Source organism: Oreochromis niloticus, linkage group LG22, assembly GCF_001858045.2.
Source record: "Oreochromis niloticus isolate F11D_XX linkage group LG22, O_niloticus_UMD_NMBU, whole genome shotgun sequence".
Classification (NCBI taxonomy): Eukaryota; Metazoa; Chordata; class Actinopteri; order Cichliformes; family Cichlidae; genus Oreochromis; species Oreochromis niloticus.
The window spans coordinates 38311827-38338647 of record NC_031985.2 but is presented as its reverse complement, the minus strand read 5'-3'; the positions used below and the strand labels follow the sequence as shown (position 1 = coordinate 38338647).

At 43.2% G+C, this 26821-nt stretch overlaps 1 protein-coding gene across 1 annotated transcript in view; it reads left to right on the top strand.

The window, feature by feature from the left end:
* LOC102082389 (ATP-binding cassette sub-family A member 1) overlaps positions 1–20328 on the top strand; it is a 32616-nt gene extending 12288 nt beyond the window's left edge. The window contains 30 exon segments of the mRNA XM_019351081.2: positions 415–653; positions 815–872; positions 1591–1677; positions 1680–1792; positions 2395–2521; positions 2623–2646; positions 2869–3017; positions 3179–3255; positions 3257–3298; positions 12115–12216; positions 12573–12765; positions 12988–13082; positions 13258–13290; positions 13422–13518; positions 13770–13844; positions 13972–14141; positions 14348–14525; positions 15227–15484; positions 15711–15831; positions 15935–16064; positions 16236–16304; positions 16306–16354; positions 16517–16579; positions 18196–18302; positions 18397–18538; positions 19278–19412; positions 19536–19560; positions 19563–19632; positions 19727–19819; positions 20150–20328. Coding sequence (XP_019206626.1) covers positions 415–653; positions 815–872; positions 1591–1677; positions 1680–1792; positions 2395–2521; positions 2623–2646; positions 2869–3017; positions 3179–3255; positions 3257–3298; positions 12115–12216; positions 12573–12765; positions 12988–13082; positions 13258–13290; positions 13422–13518; positions 13770–13844; positions 13972–14141; positions 14348–14525; positions 15227–15484; positions 15711–15831; positions 15935–16064; positions 16236–16304; positions 16306–16354; positions 16517–16579; positions 18196–18302; positions 18397–18538; positions 19278–19412; positions 19536–19560; positions 19563–19632; positions 19727–19819; positions 20150–20291 — 3263 coding nt within the window. The 3' untranslated portion in view covers positions 20292–20328.
* Positions 20329–26821: the final 6493 nt, after the last annotated feature.

Genomic DNA, 26821 nt, shown 5'->3' with positions numbered 1-26821 from the left:
TATGTTTAGTGGGAAACAACAAGACTAGCATGCAAACTTAATAAACAGTAAAACTAGCCTTTATTCAGGCGAGACATAAAAATCCAACAAGCAGCAGAAACACAAAGGCCATTGATTCAAGTGGGGTGGAAACACAGGCAGGCATGATGGGGTTTAAGTGCACACTAGGGTGGTTGATGGCAATGGAAGACACCAGGGAACACATCTGAAACTAATCAGGGGAAAACAAGACAAAAGAACTAAAACTAAATACAATGCACACAGGACAGGACAAATAAAACGGGAAGTAATTGAGTAACGGAACCTTGATCCACATCTCTATAAAGCCTGGATATGCTTGTCTTTCTTTTGAGATCTTTATTCTGAGACTTATAAGAAAATAAATCGCACTAACGTGCTCTCTTTCCCCCTCAGACCAGACCATCATCCTGTCCACCCACTACATGGACGAGGCAGAGTTGTTAGGTGACCGGATTGCCATCATCTCTCAGGGGAAGCTGTGCTGCTGTGGCTCACCGCTCTTCCTTAAATCTCAGCTGGGGTCTGGCTACTACCTCACTGTGGTGAAGAGGGAAGGACTGGACACCAGCACTCCCAGTAATTTCAGTATTTCCACCAGTGCCAGCTCCAACAAGCTCCCTCCTCTCATCAAGGTTTTTCATTTATATTCATCATAAAAATGAAAGCAAATTTAAAGTTTTAATTGTTTATCTATTACCTTGCTGTTATATAGTTTTTATAATTTGTACATAAGTTTAAAGAAAGCACAGAAATGTGGAGTACTGAAAGAACCGTTCTCTGCTCTATGTTTCAGGACAGCGACTCATCACTGAGTGAAGACACCGGGCTGGGAAGTGAGGATAGCAGCTCATGTGAGTGTACACTACATTAATTGATCATTAGCAAGGTTGAGCACCAATGTAAAAGCAGACGGTTTGGTGGTTTGTTGGTCTGGAGCAAAGAAACTGCAATTATCATTTGCAGATGAGACCGAAACAACTATATTAGCGCCACATTTGGCAAAAACAAAGCACAACATTTCAGTACAAACACCTCATATCAACTGTCAGCGCAGTGGTGGAGGGGTGATGATTTGAGCTTATTTTGAAGCCACAGGATGTGGCCATCACACCAAAAGCTTGGTCAAAACAGGATGAATGATCTCAGGACAACAGAACAGCTGAAAAACTGAAGAATTGAGGCTTTGCACTCGCCAAGTCCAGACCTCAACCTGATTAAAATGCTGTGACCTGTGCATAAATGAATGCACACAAACATCAATGAACTAAAGCAATTTTGTAATAAAGGTGGGTTTAAAATTCACCCACAGCAATTTGAGAGATTGATAAAGTCTTATAGAAAATGGTTATTTCAATTTCTTGCTGTTAAAGCTGGTTCTACAAACTATTTAGTCGTGGGCTGTGTCCGTAGACTTCCTCCTGTTTTGCATTAAATGTCTGAAGTTGCATTTTGTCGGGTTTATGTGTAGCTTTGAATATGTAGTTTACAATAGGAGAGACTGAAAATGTTGAGTGCATGTTTGAAAACATCTTTAGAAGCAATTTAAAATCACATTCATCTTCATGGCAGATTTGGCAGCTTTGCTGTCGCTGGTTCAACACCACATCCCTGGTGCCAGACTGGTGCAGGAGTCTAGACGTGAGGCGGTGATCAACCTGGCCAGACGGCCGCCAAAGACAGCAGCCTGGCCATCCTACTGATCACACTGGACCAGAGACTGACTGAACTGGGAATCAGCAGCTACGGGCTGTCGGACAGCACGCTGGAGGAGGTGAGACAATGTTACAGTTACATTTCCCAGTTACATCACTGGAAAATATGAAACTAGGTCAGTGAGTGGTTGGTTGTGATAAAACTAGTATAAAAATCTCCTATTACACACTAATCAATATAGTGAATGCACAGTCCACAAGGGTGACGTAAGAGTAAACGGATTGAATGGCGTATTATCCATCTCTTCGGGAAGGCTGGATATTTGTGGAGCTGCCGTGCCAGTAGCAGGCTTAACATTAGCCTTCGATTAGCACTGATAGCAGATTTGTGGAGCCTGATAAGTCACCTTTGCATGATTTACCTTCTCACTCTCTGCTCCTTTGCAAGGTTTCTGGATGCTCCCTTCACTGCCACCTGCAGTCTGCAGCTTACACTGTTAAGGAAATGCCTCAGTTTGAACTTAAAATTGCTTTGGCTGAGTTTTTATAAGAAACTCCTGCAACAGGGTATCAAATGTCCTTTAAGACACTGTAGATTTCCACTCTTTCCACAAATAAAACGTTGTGGGGTTTATTTATTATCTTGTTTTCGTTTTCACACTCTTTCAAAGAGTGCCTTGTTGTGCATGTACGGAGGATTTAAATTTAAAGTATTTTCCAGATCTTTCTGCGGGTGGCAGAGGAGACAGGTGTGGACACTGAAGCAGAGGTGCAGCCTGAATCACCCCACAGCCAGCCGCCGTCAGGACAGGGAACTGATGGCCATCCTCTAGATGAAGCAGAAACAGGTGTGTGTGTGAGTGTGTACACGCACACACTCACACACATATCATGCACATGCAAGTGTTCTGTTTCCCCTTGTGACTGTTTGTTTCCAAAATGCTGCCAGGAAGGAAAAAGCCTCATAGAAAAGGTACTCTCAGCTCGCAACTGGCTGAAAATAATTATTAGATGAGATTGATTTTTTTCAGTAGAATATAAGTAAAATGCAAAAAAAGTAGATGTAAATTATGACATTTCAGTTTTTTCTCTGGTTTATTTTGCCTCTGTATCCATGGACGTGTCTAGGTCCAAGTATTTATCAGTTAAATGTACATTAACAGTCCAGGTTCTCACATTGTGTTTTTCTTGTCAGCAGAACCTCAGGAGACAGACCTGCTGAATGGCGATGGCCACGGTGGGGTGCCTGCAACCGGCTGGTGGCTGACGTGGCAGCAGCTGAGAGCGCTCTTCATCAAACGCTGGCTTTACGCTCGGAGGAGCCGTCGGGGAATCTTTGCCCAGGTTAGACTATCTGTCAGCAGCTGACTAAAATATCCACCCACTTCTATCGCTATGCCTTTTTCTTTGAAATTAGCTGCTTGTCATTAGCTATATGTTGCAGAATGATAGTTATTCTGAAACATAGACGGATATCTTTAAGGATGTCTCGATTTGTGCCTCAGATCGTTCTCCCTGATGTATTTGTGCTGATCGCCCTGCTCTTCAGCCTTATTGTTCCTCCTTTTGGGAAGCGCCCTGCAGTTGCATCCCTGGATGTACGGCGAGCAGTACACCTTCTTCAGGTACCCCACTGAGTCGTAACTGCCTACAAAAGCTCTCTCAGCATTTTGTTTCTGTTATTGAGCATACAGTGGCTTGCAAAAGTATTCGGCCCCCTTGAACTTTTCCACCTTTTGTCACATTACAGCCACAAACATGAATCAATGTTATTGGAATTCCAGGTGAAAGACCAATACAAAGTGGTGTACACGTGAGAAGTGGAACGAAAATCATACATGATTCCAAATATTTTTTACAAATAAATAACTGAAAAGTGGGGTGTGCGTAATTATTCAGCCCCCTGAGTCAATACTTTGTAGAACCGTCTGGACTTCTTTAAGTTGCTTGAAGATGTTTCACCTCTCATCCGAGAAGCTTCTTCAGTCAGGAGAAATGGGTAAAGAACTTTTCAGACCGGAATCTCACTGAACCTGAAAAGAGGGTTTTAGCCAAAGGCCTCAATTTCGCCATTTCTCCGCAACAGTTGCCCATAGTGGACCTCATCACAGCCACAGAAACCACCATACGGATTAATAAATTATCACAGACAGAAGCAGAGCAAATCAGGATGAAAGTCTCAGCCACCCTCTCCAGTGCAAAAGTCCCTCCGTCTAACCTCACACTACAAGAAAAGAAGGCCGTCGCTTCCCTGAGCAAAGACCACAACATCACCATATTACCAGCGGATAAGGGAAGGTGCACCGTGGTCCTAAACACAACAGATTACCACACAAAGATCACTACTCTCCTCAGTGACAACAACACCTACGAAGCTTTAAAACGAGACCCCACAAGCAGCTACAAAAAGAAAGTTATAGCTTGCCTTCAAGACCTTGAAAAGGACAAAATCATTGACCGCCTCACATATCACCGCCTTTATCCAGGGGATGCCATACCCTGCATTTATGGACTTCCTAAGATCCACAAGGAAGGGGTCCCACTCAGACCCATAGTCAGTAGCATAAACTCAGCCACTTATAACATTGCGAAACACCTTGCTACCATCCTGGCACCTCTCGTGGGGAACACACCACACCACATCAAGAACTCCACCGACTTCACCGACAAGGTCCAGAAACTTACCCTGGATCCAGATGAAACCATGGTGTCCTTTGATGTAGTCTCTCTCTTCACTTGCATACCCACCACGGAAGCAGTGGAGACTGTCAGAAAACGACTACAAGAAGACAGCTCCTTGGAAGACAGGACCAACTTCACACCCGATCAGATTTGCACACTGTTAGACCTCTGCCTCACCACTACATATTTCAAATACAACGAGGGTTTCTACAGACAAAAACATGGCTGTGCCATGGGCTCCCCTGTGTCACCTATTGTAGCCAACCTTTACATGGAGGAAGTGGAGAGAAAGGCTCTTGGCTCTTTTAAAGGGAGAGTACCCAGCCACTGGTACAGATATGTGGACGACACCTGGGTCAAAATCAAGACACAAGAAGTGGAATCCTTCACTGCGCACATTAATGCCGTGGATAAAAACATCAAGTTCACCAGGGAAGACACAAAGGATAACTGTTTGCCTTTCCTGGACTGCGCTGTGCACATTGAAGAGAATGGCAACCTCAACATTGAAGTTTACCGGAAGCCCACACACACGGACCAGTACCTCCTCTTTGACTCCCATCACCCTCTGGAACACAAACTTGGAGTAATTAGGACCCTACACCACCGGGCAGAACATGTTCCCTCTAAGCCTGAGGGGAAAAAGAAGGAACACACACATGTAAAGGAAGCACTGAAAACATGTGGTTATCCTAACTGGGCGTTCATAAAGTCAGCAAAGAGGCACAGAAAAGAAGATCAGACACCAGCGAGGGAGGATAAGAAAGACAGACGCAACAACGTTGTCATCCCCTATGTAGCCGGTGTATCAGAGAAACTCAGGAGAGTTTTCTCCAAGCACGACATCCCAGTGTACTTCAGACCCAGCAACACACTCAGACACAAACTGGTTCACCCGAAAGACAAAACTCCAAAACACAGACTGAACAACGTGGTGTATGCTGTACAGTGCAGCGAGGAATGCCCAGACCTCTACATTGGAGAGACCAAACAGCCACTTCACAAGCACATGGCACAACATAGAAGAGCCACCTCCACAGGACAAGACTCAGCAGTCCATCTGCATCTTAAGGATAAAGGTCACTCTTTCGAGGATGCCAATGTTCACATTTTGGACAGAGAGACAGATGGTTTGAAAGAGGAGTGAAAGAGGCCATCTATGTCCACTGTGAGCGACCATCCTTGAACAGAGGCGGTGGTTTACGACACCAACTGTCTGCCATCTATAATCCAGTTTTGAGTTCCCTCCCCAGACGCCTTAACGCCCACTCACATCCTGGGCCATCTGACCTCAGGAATTCACATGACAAGGTGGGGCCAGGTTTCACAATGGGCTCACCCGAAACCCTGGCTGATTAGGTCCCACACCCACTTTCACACCTGGGCGCATGTGATTAGAGGATCACCAGGGGGTCCTTTGTCCCTCCCTGGGGGGAAACTCCCACTGGGTTTAAATCTGGGACTCTCGGCCATTTGACCTTAGAACTGAAGAAGCTTCTCGGATGAGAGGTGAAACGTCTTCAAGCAACTCAAAGAAGTCCAGACGCTTTTCTTTGCAAACTCCTTTGACTACGATGACCTGGATGACTGAGAACCTTCACAGACACTTTGTAGAACCACCTTTTGCTGCAATTACAGCTGCCAGTCTTTTAGGGTATGTCTCTACCAGCTTTGCACATCTAGAGACTGAAATTCTTGCCCATTCTTCTTTGCAAAACAGCTCCACAACTGCCCTGTGACGGCCGCAGAGGTTGTCTAAGAGAATATTGGGAGCAACAACACCATGAAGTCCAAAGAACACACCAGACAGGTCAGGGATAAAGTTATTGAGAAATTTAAAGCAGGCTTAGGCTACAAAAAGATTTCCCAAGCCTTGAACATCCCACGGAGCACTGTTCAAGCCATCATTCAGAAATGGAAGGAGTATGGCACAACTGTAAACCTACCAAGACAAGGCCGTCCACCTAAACTCACAGGCCGAACAAGGAGAGCGCTGATCAGAAATGCAGCCAAGAGGCCCATGGTGACTCTGGACGAGCTGCAGAGATCTACAGCTCAGGTGGGGGAATCTGTCCATAGGACAGCTATTAGTCGTGCACTGCACAAAGTTGGCCTTTATGGAAGAGTGGCAAGAAGAAAGCCATTGTTAACAGAAAACCATAAGAAGTCCCGTTTGCAGTTTGCCACAAGCCATGTGGGGGACACAGCAAACATGTGGAAGAAGGTGCTCTGGTCAGATGAGACCAAAATGGAACTTTTTGGCCAAAATGCAAAACACTGTGTGGCAGAAAACTACCACTGCACATCACTCTGAACACACCATCCCCACTGTCAAATATGGTGGTGGCAGCATCATGCTCTGGGGGTGCTTCTCTTCAGCAGGGACAGGGAAGCTGGTCAGAGTTGATGGGAAGATGGATGGAGCCAAATACAGGGCAATCTTGGAAGAAAACCTCTTGGAGTCTGCAAAAGACTTGAGACTGGGGCGGAGGTTCACCTTCCAGCAGGACGACGACCCTAAACATAAAGCCAGGGCAACAATGGAACGGTTTAAAACAAAACATATCCATGTGTTAGAATGGCCCAGTCAAAGTCCAGATCTAAATCCAATCCAGAATCTGTGGCAAGATCTGAAAACTGCTGTTCACAAACGCTGTCCATCTAATCTGACTGAGCTGGAGCTGTTCTGCAAAGAAGAATGGGCAAGGATTTCAGTCTGTAGATGTGCAAAGCTGGTAGAGACATACCCTAAAAGACTGGCAGCTGTAACTGCAGCAAAAGGTGGTTCTACAAAGTATTGACTCAGGGGGCTGAATAATTACACACACCCCACTTTGCAGTTATTTATTTGTAAAAAATGTTTGGAATCATGTATGATTTTCGTTCCACTTCTCATGTGTACACCACTTTGTATTGGTCTTTCACATGGAATTCCAATAAAATTGATTCATGTTTGTGGCTGTAATGTGACAAAATGTGGAAAAGTTCAAGGGGGCCGAATACTTTTGCAGCCACTGTATTATTGAGGAATTCTTTCATCTTGTAGGGGGAAAATCCCAAATAGAAGGCTGCCAAGTAAAACAGAGACACAGTGAGACAATATAATCAATCACATGTACATGGGTGAACGTGTCTCGAGAGAGTCACACAGTACACTTCTTTATTGCAGGTTATATAGGCATGGAGGCAGTCTCCGCCTGTTCTCAGAATATAGATTGCTTAACTGACAAATGCATATCTTGCTAAAACATTCTGTCCATACTATACTAAACGTCTGCTTAAGAGGAGCTTTCTGTTCTTTTTTACACAGGAACTTGTCTTCACAGGCATTTGATAAAGCATAGGCAAGGCTTCATGTTTATCAGGGTGAATCGTCATTCAGAGTTTACACAATCACAAGCAAAGCATGTTTGAAGAATAAACAAAATCTTTTCACATTTCCCTCCTGTTGTTTAACTTTCACACTAGTTAAAACACCATTAGTTTATTATCTGTGCATGATTTCTTGCAGCGCATTTTTAATCAACACGTCATACATTGGTGTATCACAGCATTTCAGTGTCAGGGGGATTATCATCATCTTCGTCCATGGGCAGTGTCAGGTATGCCTGCACATGAACTGCAACAACTTTATTAATCATTGATTGTACACATGGCAAGATACAAGAAGTAAAACAACAGAGTAAAAGTAAAAGAACTCCAACAAAGACCAGTCCTTTTATTAAAAGAGATTTCCAGGAACCACTTAACAGCCAGGTAAGCCAATCTTCAGTGTTCGTGACATAGTCCTGTTGCTGAGCGTCCCTGAGTTGTTTCAGCGTGCGTAAGGCGTCGGTCATGTTGGAAGAGTGAACATTATCTGGAATGTACGTACAGCATGTGTTGTTAAAGAGTATACAGAGTCCTCCTTTTTCAGCCAGAATCATGTCCAGTGCGACTCGGTGTTGCATCACAGTTATGCACAGGGCATCAATCTCTTCATTTTGTTGATTTTGCACGAGGCATTCAGGAACAGTCCAAAGCGGTAATCCAAAGTTTCAATTCTTAACATGTTCTTTCCGGTGCCCACCCATGGAAACAGTGAGTGGAGGACCTTTTGTCCGGTGGTCCAAAGCTTAAATTCCTCTGGCACATCACTGCCATAGATGGGATCATGTGGTTGCAGTGTGGAGACGTCTCGTCGTCGTCTTGTGGTCTGAGAGCTATTTACAGCTGACATCCTGAAGGTGTGGTCTGAAATGAAGATTGGGGCACAGGTGCCCGTCCATCCGGGTGGTAGTATGAAGTAGGCACGTTGTCCACACAGCCAGGCCATTCCTTCCGCTGGGCGCGGACGTGTTTACAGGTGCGCCCTCTCCGTTGGCAGCGGTTTGGTTACAGTTGGTGGTGTTGCCTAGGGGTCTGTTACCGTTGTCTTGTCGGTAGCACATGGAGTGGTTCTTCCCTGGGGTTTGGTCCAAGAACACTGGGAAGTGAATGGACGTGTTCCGATTCATCACGTTGAAGTTGATCCAGAAGAGCTGGTCACACGTTCCGTTGTCAAGTCCAGCGTTTTCGACGGTGATTACCTCGTATCGGGGTGGTCCCTGGAAGATACTAAAAAGGTTAAGTGAATAGATGATAGAGCTTGTCTCATTAATGATGATTTTCTTATGTTGATAGCCAATGCCCGAAAAGCTGGCAGCGCACTTGGCTTGCGTTTTATTCATGTGGTTTCCATAAAAGGTGGAAATGTCGAGGTGCATGGCATGTGGGAGCAGACGTAACATGCAGTGTTATTAGGCTCTCCCTTAGTTCTGTCGTGTACGTAGCGGTACCAGGCATTGTTCATCCATGGATGGATATGGTCTTGCGTCATGTCACGGAGGTGTGAGTTGTCGTGTGTCCATCTCGTCTGTAGGTGGTGCTGTTTGTCTTTTTTATTGTCCTCGAAAAGCGCGAGGAGTCCTGCTAGGAGCAGGAGGACAGCTGCTAGGACGGCGAGTGTCTTCATGACAACCAAACACACCTAGGTCCTCAGGTGAGTAGACTACTGGCAAGAAGCAGAGGGCGGGATATACCCAATCAGCCCTCCCTTCACCAGTCAGATCACCTGAGGGTAGGGGTGCCGGAGTCTATGAGTCTGGGCTGTCACTCACTTTTTTTCTTTTTTTTTTCAAAACAAGAAACTAAGTTTTAATTTCTCAGCCTTGTCACATAAAACAAAACAGACAACCCAGCTCTCAGCTGGCTCTGGACTTATCATCATCAAGGACACATGGTGAGAGCTACTTCAGAAGTTACAGTACTCAGCACACTGCACAGAGAACAACAAGAAGACATAACTGAAGATGTTGTTCTTGTTTGTTCTCCTTGAATTTTAGAATAAAGTTATTACATCTGCATTAGTAAATCATATGCCTAATCATTATGTGCCACTGTGATCCACAAGTATGATCACAGATTTATTCATTTTTCAAACCAACAAAACAAAAAACAAAAATAAAAAAACAAATTGCCGATGGCATGAAGGCTTTACACACATGAGTCAGGACACAAAAAGAAAAAGAAAAAGCTGCTGCCAGAAACAGAGCAGAAGTGTGAGGAAAAAAACTGAGCTCACAGACAGCTGCATGTGTGACCTTTTAATATGCAGCTTCTGCTCTAAAAAACAAATAAAAATGTGTAACTTGCTCATCAGCTTGGTAGTGTCCACATATTTAATTCATTTTATTCAGCTTCTCAAACCTGTAGCTTTAGCTGTTGTATACAGGGTTTGGCTTATTAGTTGTTAGTATAGGTTTGCTCTTCATCTTAACAAAGTCTCATCTAAGATGACAGGTTTACAAGCAGGTCAGGTGTCTCTATGCACCTGATTAGTTTAGTTATTTCCTTATTTTCTTCATTTCCTATATCATTGTACTGAGTTTGAGCAAACCTTAAGCTTGAATCAGACTACTTTTAACAATCTTCCACCTCACATCATAACTGACTGAGGTGCCTCTTCCTATTAATAGTATGTCATTATTAATGTTATCATTGTATTGTTTTTCCTTTTTTATAACAGCAATAGTATATCACAATACACTACTTTACTACTAATATACAATAGTATATTAGTTTATATTTTATTATGTATCCATCACGGGTCTGTGTGAATCTGCAGCTTCACACCTTCCCAAGCTGGAGACATTTTCCTTGGCTGAACAATGACACAGCCTTAATATGCCTTATGCATCTCTCTTTTTATTTGATATATTTTGTGTGAATTATCTGGTTTCACGCATTCTATTCATTCAGCTTGGTTGTCTTCCCAATTTTGTTTCATTGCTTTAATTTAAGTTAACCTTAATTTAACCTTTTGTTTATTCCACTTCATTCCTCTTTCCATGCTTTAAAATATTACAACTCTTGTGTATGCTTTGATTTCTTTTTAGCTTCCTTTTCAGTATTTATTTCTGCTTGGAGGGTTTCTTATAATTTAGTTAATGCATTTTCCCTCCCACGTGGGACATTTAGTTTTCTTTGGATTTCTCCATCTATATGCACTAATTTGTCCGGCGCCTGGACATTTCTTTTCTAGCCACTGCTCGTCAGCAGTGAGTTTTGTTGCTTTATTACCCATTATTAGTTTATGCTTCTTTTAGCGCTTAGTAATACACACACACACCTGCGGCGCTTTCACTGGCACGAGAACAGAGAGAGGTGGCTGACACGCCCTTCTACTTTCAAGCTATTCTTGAAAGCGGTGTCACCTTTACGTGATGAAACACGACCTTCCTCTCAGTTCACCAGTACTTCAGCGACCAACAGTAAACAAATTAGTGGAATAGTTCAGCCTCCTTATTGTGCTGTAGAATTCAACTTATTCCACCAAAAAAATAGACAATAAAAGACAGACAGTTTCAACGCGCGTTCACACTACCAGCTTCCTTAAAGCGAGCGTAGTGCTTCCAGCCTCTCTGGGCGAGCTTATAGGCCTATTTTTACCCTTTCGGGGAGCTACCAATCACTCTGGATGAGCTCAGTGTTTATTTTACTTCCAGCCCCTCTGGGCGAGCCTAATTTCTTTTAAGTTTCGTTTTCGTTTTTGCGCAAACCTTTATTATCTCAAAGTAGTCTGTCTTACCTTGGCGCTGGTTCTTCAGATGCACCTGATCAGCCCCCGACGGTGCGGACCGCTTGTAAAACGTTGGCCAAGACCCGAATTCACGTCCTTGGACTTTATCACACACCTAGTGCGTGAGCTGCCGGCAGACTTCAACGTGGGCTTCTCGCACCGACGGGACCTGGTGAGGCGCCTCTTATGGGAGCTGCTTTAAATAGGCCGTCCCATCCGGCTTCGAAGGACCAAGAAATGTAGGGGGAAAATCCCAAATAGAAGGCTGCCAAGTAAAACAGAGACACAGTGAGACAATATAATCAATTACATGTACATGGGGTGAACGTCTCTCGAGAGAGAGAGTCACACAGTACACTTCTTTATTGCAGGTTATATAGGCATGGAGGCAGTCTCCGCCTGTTCTCAGAATATAGATTGCTTAACTGACAAATGCATATCTTGCTAAAACATTTTGTCCATACTATACTAAACGTCTGCTTAAGAGGAGCTTTCCGTTCTTTTTTACACAGGAACTTGTCTTCACAGGCATTTGATAAAGCATAGGCAAGGCTTCATGTTTATCAGGGTGAATCGTCATTCAGAGTTTACACAATCACAAGCAAAGCATATTTGAAGAATAAACAAAATCTTTTCACACATCTGTTTTTATATTCACAGCAACGATGATCCTGGAAACCCAGCCATGGAGAATCTGCTTGAAGCTCTCCTTGACCAGCCTGGATTTGGTACCAAGTGCATGGAAAAGGAGGACAACATGACGTAAGATCATCCCATTGAACTGGTTTCAGTGGTATTTATGGAGGCAGTAGTAAAGATAGAAGGACTTGTGGTGCTGAGACATCATGATGTTAAATACAGTGTATTAGGCACCAGAAAATATTTATTTTCCTTACACAGATATTACTGCTGTGGCTAAAATGTATGCACGTTTTCAGAAAGTGTCGGTTTTAGTTTGGTTACAGAGTGGTTAGACAATATAAAACCTCCAGTGGCATTCAGCTGAAATTGCATCTCTATATAAGTAAACATATAGATTTGAGTAAATCTGCATACTTTTTTTAATATTTTCACTGCACATCGATGACTATGACACCAAAACTGTCTTCTCCCTGCAGGGATCCTCAGTGTGAAGCTGGGCGGGGTGGTTTATTCATGAGGCCACAGTTATCTTACTCTGCCTGGGACATGTTCAGCAGAGGCAACTGGAGCAGAGACAGACCCTCACCTGAATGTCAGTGCAGCACAGAAGACGTCTACCGAATGCTCCCCGAGTGTCCTGAGGGTGCTGGAGGGCTTCCGCCTCCACAGGTCAGCGCGGGATCAATCGGGACTGATTTACTGTAACACAGTGATCAGTGAAACGATCTCTGCACCATCAGAAAATATCACCAGTTAACTCGTAACAGAACCAACATTATCTGATTTTTTTTGTCATGAAATGTTTGTTTTCGTTAAATACTGTAGACTATGTCTGGACTGTACTGGACCCCAGTGCTTTCAACTGACCCATTGCAGTTTTTTATTTTTCAGATTAAAAGGCCGACTGGAGACATCCTGCAAAATCTGACAAGTTATAACATCTCAGATTACCTGGTGAAGACCTACTCTCAAATCCTTAAGAAAAGGTACTTCATTAACTCAATACAATAAAAATATACATATAGCTATCATTTATTTTGATCCCAATTGACCGAACACTTCACAGTATTCATAAATGTCTTCGTAAACTTTGACTGATTTGCATTTTTCCATCATGATTGTAACTCTGTGATCGCTTGTCTCTCTCTCTGCCTTTAATAGCCTAAAAACCAAGAAGTGGGTGAATGAATTCAGGTAAGCTGTTAAATTACACTTATCACAGTTAAATAGAGGAGATATTTTGTATATATCTCTTTAAATGCTTTGTACTGGTTTACATGAACTCGGTTGAACCACCTTTGTATTATTTCTAAAATGTATCACAGATATGGTGGCTTCTCCCTCGGAGGCAGAGCTGTATCTTAAACCCAATATCTCCAAGACTCGGTCATGGCCATCAGGACTCGTTTCCGAGTCCCACAGGTACAGAGAGCCTTAAGATGAGTGCTTTAATAAGACTAATTCCTTTTTCTACCTTTACAGAGAGAATAGCAGGGAAAATGGAAGTAAAATATTTAAAAGGGCTGGAAGTTCTACTGCTGGTGCCAGGAAAAGCTAGTCCTGACCAGAGCACCGGCTAATAACAATAAAAAGCCTCACCCACCATCCCCCACACCACATGATTCCCCATTAAAGCAGTCAACACTGAGAGTGTGCTTTTTGCTTCATCACAGAACAGTTCACTGGGAAACCTGCTGCACAGACTCCCAGAGGTCTTAGGAGGGCTGAACAGTGAAAACAATGTGAAGGTAAATGAGCATCTTTTTATCTGTCTTTGTGTCTTCTGTTTGTTTTTCCACAGACTTTAAAGAAAGCGATGTAGGTGATGCCTCCAGATATTTCTGTCAGCTCAAACGCTCCCTTTTCTGTGTTCAGGTGTGGTACAACAACAAAGGCTGGCACGCCTTGGTGTCATTTGTCAATGTGATGAACAACGGCCTGCTGAGAGCGAGTCTGCCACCAGGTCCTGAGAGGAGGAAGCACGGCGTCACTGCCTACAATCACCCACTCAACCTCACCAAGGAGCAGCTCACCGAAGTAGCCATGTTAGTTCACTGCTGTGGAGAGTTCAAGTTCACCAGTTTGGCTCTTGTGCTCGTTGTATTAGTTCTATTTATGTGAGGGGGAAGATTAGAGTGGATTTAAACTCTGTGCACTGTTGTTAAAAAATATTTATTCTTTTTTTTCTTTTCTTTTTTAAATAAAGAGGTCCACAGTCTTCTGATGCGTTTTTCTCTGCTTTCTTCTTCAGGATGACTACATCGGTGGATGTCCTGGTTTCCATCTGTGTGATCTTTGCCATGTCCTTCGTGCCGGCCAGTTTCGTCCTTTTTCTGATCGAGGAGCGAGTCAGCAAAGCTAAACACCTGCAGTTTGTCAGCGGGGTCAAACCAATTCTCTACTGACTGGCCAATTTTACCTGGGACATGGTCAGTACAGCTCGAGATAGAAGAAGTTAACTGTCCTCAGTCAGACAGATTTGTATGCATCAGTGTAAGTCAGGAAGTTTCATCAATCCATTTACTACTGTAAAGGGTACTGTCACTGTAAAGACCATTACACACAGCATTGAGCGATAATGAGCTGGTCCGGATGTTTCTGAACAAGACAAGGAAGAAACTGAGATTTCACGGTTTGATCCAGGAGTTGCAGCTGTATCACGGTGCTTTCGCACACATTTCAGGATGTCAGTGGGACAGTTTGAGCTCTCGTTGGCTTCCACATCTGAGGAAGCAGAGACAGAAGTTCAGAGACCTGATTGACCTGGAGAAGCATCTAGCTGCGTGTCTGAAGTAAAATAGTATTATTTTACTGTTTGTGGATCCAATACATGTTTTGAGCTACGAGCGCTCTTGTTGCCAAATGCAGTGGTCAGATTGATCAATGCTGTTTATTCAGACACAAAGAAATCAGAAAATTCAAGCTCAGTATGAAAAAATAAATGTCCAGGGAAATTACTGAGCATAAATAGTTGCATTGAGAATCGTCCCAGAAACATTTTTAACACGAAATATTTGTACAGATTTTACATGTCAGGTGTGTAAAGGCCTTTAGACTATCATCACATACTTGACTAGATAAAAATCCAGGCTCAGGATAGTTTTCCCTTTTTTTTTGTCTTTGTTTCCAGTTAAACTACACCATTCCTGCTATCATGGTGGTGCTGATTTTCATCAGTTTCCAGCAGCAGTCATACGTTTCTGAGACCAACCTGCCCGCTCTTATCCTGCTCCTCCTGTTCTACGGGTGGTCCATAACCCCTCTTATGTACCCAGCATCCTTTGTGTTCACTGTCCCAAGCACAGCTTATGCATTTTTGACCTCCAACCTCTTCATTGGAATCAACGGCAGCATTGCCACCTTCGTCCTGGAGCTGTTTGTAGATGAGGTAAATTTTACGCAGCCGTGAAGTTCAATTACTACTTCACCTGTGTTCTAGGAATAAGTAAGGCATAAATATATGTAAATAACAGTAACTATGCTTTTAACTCTCTTGTTTTACATTTTCTTAACTAAGGAAATGTTCCTTAAAATATTTCTCTGCAGTAGAAACATAATTCTGTTTAATGCACCTTTAACTAATCCATCATATGTGAATGATTTTGTCTTTCCAGTATCTGAACGAGGTGAACAGAATCCTGGAGGTGTTTTTAATCTTCCCTCATTTCTGTTTGGGACGAGGACTTATCGACATGGCCAAAAACCAGGCCATGGTGGATGCCTTCAAAAGACTGGGTACATATTAGTCAGCCTCAAAAGGGTTATTTGCTCTTACAAAGACTAAATATAGATGTATAAGTATAGAAAGGTATAGAAATATGTAATGTCTCTCCTCCAGGTACCAAACCAAGCCTGGACCCCCTTCAGTGGGACTTTGTAGGAAAGAACCTTTTTGCAATGGTAGTAGAAGGTGTCGTCTTCTTCATCTTTACCATACTCCTTCAGTACAAATTCTTCATCCGCTACAGGTAAAAATCTCTATTTTTAACCTTCTCTGCACTCTTGTTTCTCAGGTTGTTTCCCTTTTCCTTCCTCTTATTGCTGCCGTGCAAGTGTGTCAGTTTAATGGATAGAAATTCTGAAATCAAATAAAAGTGGGATCTGTGAGTTGGTGATTGGTTGCTTGTGTGTTTGTTCAGGCCTTGGTGGACTAAGCCTGAGTTGCCTCCTCTTGGTCCAGAGGATGAGGATGTTGCGAGAGAGGGTCAAAAGTGGAAAAGCACACTCAGACATCCTCACCATGATCGACCTGAGCAAGGTACAACGTGCAGGAAAATGTAAACGCTGAACTTGTTTAGGTCACTAATTAACTCTACTGCAGCTAAATGTTTTTCATTCGAGAGACTCTCACTGATGAGCTGACACTGTGAGTTGTTAATTTCAGCTTAAAAGTGTAACAAATAAGCTTCTTGTTGTTCAGGTTTATAAAGCCGGCAGAAAGCCAGCCGTAGACCGTCTTTGCCTCGGGATTCCTCGCAGCGAGGTGAGGGATCTGCGCACCAGTGATTGTGAAGACACACACACCACCTTTGGCTATCAGCTCTGTGTTCTTTATCCATGTAGTTACAGCCACATTATCACAGGGACTGTTATAATAATAATAATAATAATAATAATAATACATTTTATTTATAGGCGCCTTTCAGACCCTCAAGGTCACCTTACAGTAGCACATAAACAATACCATAAAAAACATTAAAAAAGATGTATATATAGCAAACATGGTAGATAAAATTTAGACATAAACAATCATGAAAGCAAATATAAAAACTGAGCAAGGTAAAAATGGCCTAAGACAGATCAGGTGTATGCAATTCTGAACAGATGGGTTTTGAGTAGTGATTTAAAAGAGGGTGAGACAGTGTGTGGTCCGTAGAGCAAGTGGAAGTGCATTCCAAAGTCTCGGGGCAGAACAACTAAAGGCTCTGAGTCCCGTGGTAGTCAGGCGAGCAGGTGGAACTGACAGAAGGGAAGCTGAAGAAGAGCGGAGTGTACGAAGGGGTGAGTATGTATGGAGAAGATCGGATAGATATGGAGGAGCGAGGTTATGAAGCGCTTTGAAAGTGAGAAGCAAGATCTCGAAATTAACACGGAGGTGAATTGGGAGCCAATGGAGCTGTTTAAGAACAGGTGTTATATGTTCAGTGGATCTAGTTCTGGAAATAATACGAGCAGCTGTATTTTGAACCAACTGCAGTTTATGGAGGGATTTATGAGGTAGACCATAGAGAAGAGAGTTACAGTAATCCAGACGAGATGTGACAAGAGCATTGACAAGTATGGCGGTACTGTGTGGTGTGAGTGAGGGATGAAGACCGTTAATATTACGGAGATGAAAGTAGGAAGACCGAGTGATATTATTTATATGTGCTGTGAAGGACAGAGTGCTATCGAGGATGACACCGAGACTCTTAACCTGAGGGGAGGGTGTGACAACAGAGTTATCAATGGATAATGAAGGACTGGTTGGAACTGTAGTCAGTTTTGATCTGGTGCCGATTAAAATGAATTCTGTTTTATTGCCATTAAGTTTAAGAAAGTTGTGCGTAAACCAGACCTTGATTTCACTTAAACAGTCAGAAATGGATGTGGGTGGGAGAGTAGCTGTGGGTTTGGAGGATAGGTAGAGCTAGGTGTCATCTGCGTAGCAGTGAAACTGGATGTTATGCTTCCTAAAAATATTACCTAAGGGTAGGAGATAGATGATAAAAAGTAAAGGACCCAGGACAGAGCCTTGGGGTACACCGGAATTAACTGGAGTAGATACTGATCTGTGAGGGAGTAATTGAACAAACTGTGAGTGGCCAGAGAGATAAGAAGTAAACCAGGCGAGTACTGTACCATTGATGCCAATAGATGCTGTTTTATATTGTAAATGCAACTTGAGGTACTGCTTTTCACCACTGTAACTGCTATTTATACTTTCACATGTAGTGCTGCAGTTTCTAAAAATACCATCGTTACTAGTAATGGACCTTCTACTTTTTCTATAGTTGCTTCTGCTAGTAAAAGCCTCTGTTATCTTATGACTTAATAACTGAGCTGTGTGTATATAAATAGATGTTTTTAGCATGCTGCTCTTATGTCTCTGCCGTCCAGTGTTTTGGGCTGCTTGGGGTCAACGGAGCTGGGAAGACTTCAACATTTCGGATGCTGACTGGAGATACACCTGTCACTCATGGAGAGGCTTTCCTCAGCCAGCACAGGTACAAAGCGTGTCTGCTGCAGTGACTTCAGCCCCTACAGAACTACTATTGTACCAAACCACAGACATTGCATCAGCTATTTCTCTGCTCTCAGTGTGCTGACAGAAATGGAGCAGGTCCACCAGCTGATGGGTTACTGCCCACAGTTCGATGCCATCAGCGACCTGCTCACAGGTCGGGAACATCTGGAGCTGTACGCCCGCCTGTGGGGGGTGCCAGAGGAGTTCGTCTCTAAGGTGGTGTAAAATTCCCAAGCTAGAGTTTTATGAAGGAAGATATGTTGAAGAGTTGGTGTTTTTCTCCAAAAGTTGAATCTGTTCATCTGGACGTAGCGTTTGTGGGAGAAACGTTTCGTCACTCATCCAAGTGACTTCTTCAGTCTCAGCTGACTGACGCTGGTTTGAGCGCGGAGTCAAGGAGGCCATTTACGTGAAGAGGGAAAGACCATCTCTGAATCGAGGAGGGGGCCTAAGGGTACATCTGTCACCATCTTACAATGCTGTGATTGCAGCCATTCCCCAACTCTCTGTGAATGGGACTCGTGGACATTGATCAGTGTTCTTTGATCAGTGGGTTTTGGTCAGTGATTGTTGATCAATGGTCATGGGAATTTGCATAATTATGATTAAGGAACTGACCTCACAGCCCATTGTTCCTTCAGTGGGCTGGTTTCAGTCATTATGCAAATGTACTGTTTATAAGGTTTGGGGAAACCTGCAGTCAGCTGAGACTGAAGAAGTCACTTGGATGAGTGACGAAACGTTTCTCCCACAAAACGCTACGTCCAGATGAACAGATTCAACTTTTGGAGATTTACTTTCCTGGATGATTGAGAATGCATCAAGACGTTGGTGTTTTTATTTTGCTAAATATGTGGTCATCGTAAAAATCTAGGTTTTGTCATCTTTAAATGTTATTTCAAGAGGTGAAGTATCAAGTTTGGCTACAGTCAGCAGTTTCTCTGCTGTTCTCTAGGTGGCGCAGTGGGGTGTGAAGAAGCTGGGGCTTACTCAGTATGCAGATCAGGAGACTGGAGGCTACAGCGGGGGCAACGAGAGGAAACTCTCCACAGCTATCTCCCTCATCGGGTCTCCACCTGTTATATTCCTGGTGATGATTCAGCTTAATAGAAAAGATGATGTGGTTATTATTGAATGACCTTCATCCTTAAAATATTCCTAACTTATATCTCACTCCATATCTCCTCTATGCTCCCCCACCACCTTTTGTCAGGATGAGCCCACCACTGGCATGGACCCAAAAGATTTTTGTGGAACTGCATCCTCAGTGTCACCAAAGAGGGAAGAGCTGTAGTGCTAACCTCACACAGGTACCAGTCGGTTCAGCTTTATTTCATTCCCGGTGGAGTTTTGTATTGTAAAGGCAAAATATTTACTGCTGTCTCTAAATGTTTGTATTGTCAGCATGGAGGAGTGCAAGGGACTTTGCACCAGGATGGCCATCATGGTCAGCGGCAGGTTTCGGTGTCTTGGGTCTGTGCAGCACCTGAAGAACAGGTAACCAAACGCTAGTGCTGTGCGATACAGCAAATATAGGGATACGATCCGATACCAGCTAAACAATATCCACTTACCTCTACGAAACGCTGCACTTCTCCCTGATTTAATGTCTGGTGTGTTGTCTACATTAGACAGGCTGAAAGTGCATCCTGTAGTGTTTTGCATTTCACCCCCAGTTCTGACTTAATACTGAAAAAAGTACCGCAAATGGCCTTGACCCTTTCCAAACGGAAGGTGAACAAATTCATGAAGAGGTCAGGATCTGAGAAGTTTATCTTCTCATGTAACAGTCGTGAATCACGTGCTTCGTTTCTTCCCGTCTTTCAGGTTTGGTGATGGATACACCATCATCCTTCGTTTGGCAGACACCAAATCGGACCCTGACTCGTGTCCCGTCAGCGCCTACATGAAGGAGTGTTTTGCGATACCCGATCTGCCAAATCCCACTTTAAAGCTTGGTCATAATTAAACAAGACTTGGGTCAGTAAAGAAAGAATAAGTCTCAGTGATACTAAAGCCCCTTACCTTTTGTAGGTGTTTGTCAACTTTGCCAAGGATCAGACTGATAGACTACAATCAAGAGACATCTTCATGAATGGAAACAGAGAGGCTTCACGACAATTCAGTCTGTCAGTTAGGGTGGGGACAGCTTATAACTTGGGGAGCAGCTGGATGAATTTTGAGTTGCACAGGGCTGTAGTCTTCGCCAGATTCAGCAAAATGCTGCAAAAATGACCAGATAGAGCTTCACAGTGCAAAGCAACCAGAACTGAAGGCAGATACAGTAAAGGCCTCGCAAGGGAGGAAACAACATTTGATATCTATGAGTTCTACACTCCAAACGGTCAATTATTAACAAAAAAACTTGCTTGTTCAATTCAATTTGAGCCTTTGAAAATGGGGGGATTGTATAAAAATGTCTAAATCCTGAACGAGCATTTTCAAGGATTTCAAGCACCTGTACAAACCCTGTTCAATGTTCACTTGAAAGACCACCTTATAAAGTACTTCTAGCTGAAATGATGAGGACAAAATCCGTGCTGCTTGTTATGTGAAAAATCTGAAAGTTGTGGCTGAATTAGACAAACACAGTGAAAATCTTCTGAAGTCTCAGTGTCCCCGTGTGTTGATGCAGACTGTGTGCACACAGAAGACTCAGTGCCAGTTATCAGTTTAGTTATTTATTTTTGCACTGCATTAGATAACATCAAAATAGTGTTTTCAAAAATGGCAATAATATTCCCAATTGTGTTATTTTTATGTTGTAATCTTTATGAAAAAACTTTTAAAAAAACCCCCAAAAAACCTACCTCATAATCTTTTGAGTCTGGTATATGGCGGGGCGCTGTGGACACCCAAGTTTGTGAATGCAATAACTCAAGAAGGAGACAATGTAAAATTTTTAAATTAATACCATGGTTGCATTTACTGAAAATCTCTGTAAGGTTTAAATCTCAGGGACCTTGACTTCAAGGTCAGAGCTTAACTTTTCTAAAGAAAAGAGGATTTTCCCATTTATAAAACATGTATGTCTACTAGGAGGCTAAAGGTTAGCACTATGTTTAAAAAGAGTTACAAACAACAATTAGATGATGCTTAAAGCTGGTTTATTTAATAAACATCCAGTTTATTTCCAATTTGGATCAAATTAGGTCTGATTGAAGTACTGATGTAATGGTAAGTTGTCCGCTGCTCCGCTTTGAATATTGGTAAGAACTTGACACAGAGATTACTTAATGGATTTTAAGAAAAATTGTGCCTTAGTTCAAGAACATGTTCATCAGTTGTTTTTATCTTTTTAGGCTTTTCTTCCCTTTTAAATTTTCACAAGAATTGCTAGTTCCCCTAGAGTTTTGGCCACCCCAACAATCAAGTGATTCCCTATGAGCAAGCAATGAGCGACAGTGGGAAGGAAAAACTCCCTTCTAAAAGGAAGAAACCTTCGACAGAACCAGGCTCTTAAAGGGACAGCCATCTGTCGCGACTGGTTGGGGTGGGGGGAGTGAAAATTTAAAAAAAAAAAAAAAAGCCAAAGTGATCATTATTGGAGCAGCTTAATTAATTCTTGCAATGTAATCTGCTGTTAATGGCTTTTTCCAATCCCTGTTTGTGTTTTTGTCATTTTTGTCCGTGGTTGAAGCAATGCTGGAGATTGATTCTCTATGATCTTTCTGTTTTGAAGGCTGCTGAGAGACCACAAGGTTTTGTCCCCCTGTGCTACTCATGTCAGGGAGAACTCTTAGAGAGGCCAGGACTGAAAAAGGGGTGGTGGAGAACCTCCGAGGGTGTTATGCGCTGGTTTGGATCCAATGCTAACATCTGTTTGATTAGGCTGACAAATACATTTTGGATTTTTTCCCCGCACCCCCTTATCTTCAGTAGTTGTTCAAGGTCATCGAGGCACTTAAGTCTTATGCATCGAGTGTCCTTGGACTGATAACCTGTCTCATCTTGAAATTGTCTTTCGGTCTTAAATGTCCAGCGCTGTCCGTTGTAGTTGTCGTTTATGAAATAGTCATCAGTGTATAAGCCAGAGTCTAAAACGTGATCTGGTGGCTGTCCCTGGGTCTGTATGATGAATTTCAAAACATCATAATCATTTCTCCCAGGGTAGAAAGGAAACCCTGTAGCAAGCTCCACAGCTACCAGCCCCAGGGACCACATGTCTATTGCTTCATTATATCGACTACCAATCATAACCTCAGGTGCTCTATAACCAACCGTCCCCACACAGTCACCAGGAATCACTGTAGATGCGGGACATGCAAAGCCAAAGTCTATAAGTTTGACTTTGATGGGACACTCATAGCGGTCCACAACCATTATGTTTCTAGGTTTCAGGTCAGCATGCACTATTCCCACAGAACCCAGGTGGGACAGAGCATTTGCAAGCTGAAATAACACTGGCCTGATTGCGCCTATTGGGAGAACCTGGTTATTCCGGTCCCGCATGTACTGCCACAGGCTTTGATCGAGGAGTTCAAAATTTAAGCAGATGCGGTCACCGTCGATGAAAAAGTTGTTCCATTGAACAATGTTGCATCTATCTGCATCCAAGCCTCGCAGCAGCATCAGGATGAGAATTTCCTTTTCTGCCTGTTGCAGAATTTTAGGTTCTTTTTTGTTGACTTTAATAGCAACAAATTCGTTGGTTTTTGTATTGCGACATTTGGTTACAATACCAAAGCGCCCTTCTCCAAGGAAACCCTCTACCTTGTAGTGACCTCCCAAAAGGCTCCCTTTAGATATTTCAAGATCATCTATAGAGGAGGATGTGTTGGCTGATGCGTTGACGTATTCTTGTTGAGAAAATTCTTCTGAGTTTTGGGAACTGCAGCTGATTTTCTGCGTTCTTTCTCTTTTGCAACTTGAAGGCTGCTGAGAGACCACAAGGTTTTGTCCCCCTGTGCTACTCATGTCAGTGCAGGGAGAACTCTTAGAGAGGCCAGGACTGAAAAAGGGGTGGTGGAGAACCTCCGAGGGTGTTATGCGCTGGTTTGGATCCAATGCTAACATCTGTTTGATTAGGCTGACAAATACATTTTGGATTTTTTCCCCGCACCCCCTTATCTTCAGTAGTTGTTCAAGGTCATCGAGGCACTTAAGTCTTATGTATCGAGTGTCCTTGGACTGATAACCTGTTTTATCTTGAAATTGTCTTTCGGTCTTAAATGTCCAGCGCTGTCCGTTGTAGTTGTCTTTTATGAAATAGTTATCAGTGTATAAGCCAGAATCTAAAACGTGATCTGGTGGCTGTCCCTGGGTCTGTATGATGAATTTCAAAACATCATAATCATTTTTCCCAGGGTAGAAAGGACACCCTGTAGCAAGCTCCACAGCTACCAGCCCAAGGGACCACATGTCTATTGCTTCATTATATCGACTACCAATCACAACCTCAGGTGCTCTATAACCAACCGTCCCCTCACAGCCACCAGGATTCACTTTAGACGCGGGACATGCAAGGCCAAAGTCTATAAGTTTGACTTTGATGGGACACTTATGGCGGTTCACAACCATTATGTTTCCAGGTTTGAGGTCAGCATGCACTATTCCCACAGAACCCAGGTGGGACAGAGCATTTGTGAGTTGATGTAAAATTGGCCTGACTTCGCTTATGGGGAGACCCTGGTTATTCTGGTCCTCTATGTAGTCCCACAGGCATTGGTCAAGGAGTTCAAAATTTAAGCAGATCCGCTGGTGGTCAAGGAAAAATCCGTTCCATTGAACAATGTTGCATCTATCTGCATCCAAGCCTCGCAGCTGCTCCAGGATGAGAATTTCCTTTTTTGCCGGTTGCAGAATTTTAGGGGTTTTTTTGTTGACTTTAATAGCAACAAATTCGTTGGTTTTTGTATTGCGACATTTGGTTACAATACCAAAGCCCCCTTCTCCAAGGAAACCCTCTACCTTGTAGTGACCTCCCAAAAGGCTCCCTTTAGATATTTCAAGATCATCTTTAGAGGAGGATGTGTTGGCTGATGCGTTGACGTATTCTTGTTGAGAAAATTCTTCTGAGTTTTGGGAACTGCAGCTGATTTTCTGTGATTCTTCTCTTTTGCAACTTGAAGGCTGCTGAGAGACCACAAGGTTTTGTCCCCCTGTGCTACTCATGTCAGTGCAGGGAGAACTCTTAGAGAGGCCAGGACTGAAAAAGGGGTGGTGGAGAACCTCCGAGGGTGTTATGCGCTGGTTTGGATCCAATGCTAACATCTGTTTGATTAGGCTGAAAAATAAATGTTGGCTATTTTCAGTTCTTCGGCAACCCCTCAGTATTCGTTCCAGGTCATCGAGGCACTTAAGTCTTATGCATCGAGTGTCCTTGGACTGATAACCTGTCTCATCTTGAAATTGTCTTTCGGTCTTAAATGTCCAGCGCTGTCCATTGTAGTTGTCGTTTATGAAATAGTGATCAGTGTATAAGCCAGAGTCTAAAACGTGATCTGGTGGCTGTCCCTGGGTCTGTATGATGAATTTCAAAACATCATAATGATTTTTCCCAGGGTAGAAAGGACACCCTGTAGCAAGCTCCACAGCTACCAGCCCCAGGGACCACATGTCTATTGCTTCATTAAATAGACTACCAATCATAACCTCAGGTGCTCTATAACCAACCGTCCCCACACAGTCACCAGGAATCACTGTAGATGCGGGACATGCAAAGCCAAAGTCTATAAGTTTGACTTTGATGGGACACTCATAGCGGTCCACAACCATTATGTTTCTAGGTTTGAGGTCAGCATGCACTATTCCCACAGAACCCAGGTGGGACAGAGCATTTGCAAGCTGAAATAACACTGCCCTGATTGCGCCTATTGGGAGAACCCGGTTCCCCCGGTCCCGCATGTACTGCCACAGGCTTTGATCGAGGAGTTCAAAATTTAAGCAAATGCTGTGACCTTCAACGAAAAAGTCGTTCCATTGAACAATGTTGCATCTATGGGCATCCAAGCCTCGTAGCTGCTCCAGGATGAAAATTTCCATTTTTGCCTGTTGCAGAATTTCAGGGTTTCTCTTGTTGACTTTAATAGCAACAAATTCGTTGGTTTTTGTATTGCGACATTTGGTTACAATACCAAAGCGCCCTTCTCCAAGGAAACCCTCTACCTTGTAGTGACCTCCCAAAAGGCTCCCTTTAGATATTTCAAGATCATCTATAGAGGAGGATGTGTTGGCTGATGCGTTGACGTATTCTTGTTGAGAAAATTCTTCTGAGTTTTGGGAACTGCAGCTGATTTTCTGTGATTCTTCTCTTTTGCAACTTGAAGGCTGCTGAGAGACCACAAGGTTTTGTCCCCCTGTGCTACTCATGTCAGTGCAGGGAGAACTCTTAGAGAGGCCAGGACTGAAAAAGGGGTGGTGGAGAACCTCCGAGGGTGTTATGCGCTGGTTTGGATCCAATGCTAACATCTGTTTGATTAGGCTGACAAATACATTTTGGATTTTTTCCCCGCACCCCCTTATCTTCAGTAGTTGTTCAAGGTCATCGAGGCACTTAAGTCTTATGCATCGAGTGTCCTTGGACTGATAACCTGTCTCATCTTGAAATTGTCTTTCGGTCTTAAATGTCCAGCGTTGTCCGTTGTAGTTTTCTTTTATGAAACAGTATTCAGTGTATAAGCCAGAGTCTAAAACATGATCTGGTGGCTGTCCCTGGATCTGTATGATGAATTTCAAAACATCATAATGATTTTTCCCAGGGTAGAAAGGAAACCCTGTAGCAAGCTCCACAGCTACCAGCCCCAGGGACCACATGTCTATTGCTTCATTAAATAGACTACCAATCATAACCTCAGGTGCTCTATAACCAACCGTCCCCACACAGTCACCCGGAATCACTGTAGATGCGGGACATGCAAAGCCAAAGTCTATAAGTTTGACTTTGATGGGACACTCATAGCGGTCCACAACCATTATGTTTCCAGGTTTGAGGTCAGCATGCACTATTCCCAAAGAACCCAGGTGGGACAGAGCATTTGCGAGCTGAAATAACACTGGCCTGATTTCTCTTACTGGGAGAACCCGGTTCCTCCGGTACCGCATGTACTGCCACAGGCTTTGATCGAGGAGTTCAAAATTTAAGCAGATGCGGTCACCGTCGATGAAAAAGTCGTTCCATTGAACAATGTTGCATCTATCTGCATCCAAGCCTCGTAGCTGCTCCAGGATGAAAATTTCCATTTTTGCCTGTTGCAGAATTTCAGGGTCGCTCTTGTTGACTTTAATAGCAACGACTTTGTTGGTTTTTGTATTGCGACATTTGGTTACAATACCAAAGCGCCCTTCTCCAAGGAAACCCTCAACCTCGTAGTGATCTCCCAAAAGGCTCCCTTTAGATATTTCAAGATGATTTGAGGTGAAAGTCATCTTGACTGACTGAAATGTGTTTGTTTGCTCAGTGAATTAGTGAGAACATTTAAAAAAAATTTGGTTTCTGTCGTAAAACTCTCACAAAACTTTTCAAAAGGGTTTTGGTTGCCATCAGGTCAACGTCAGTTA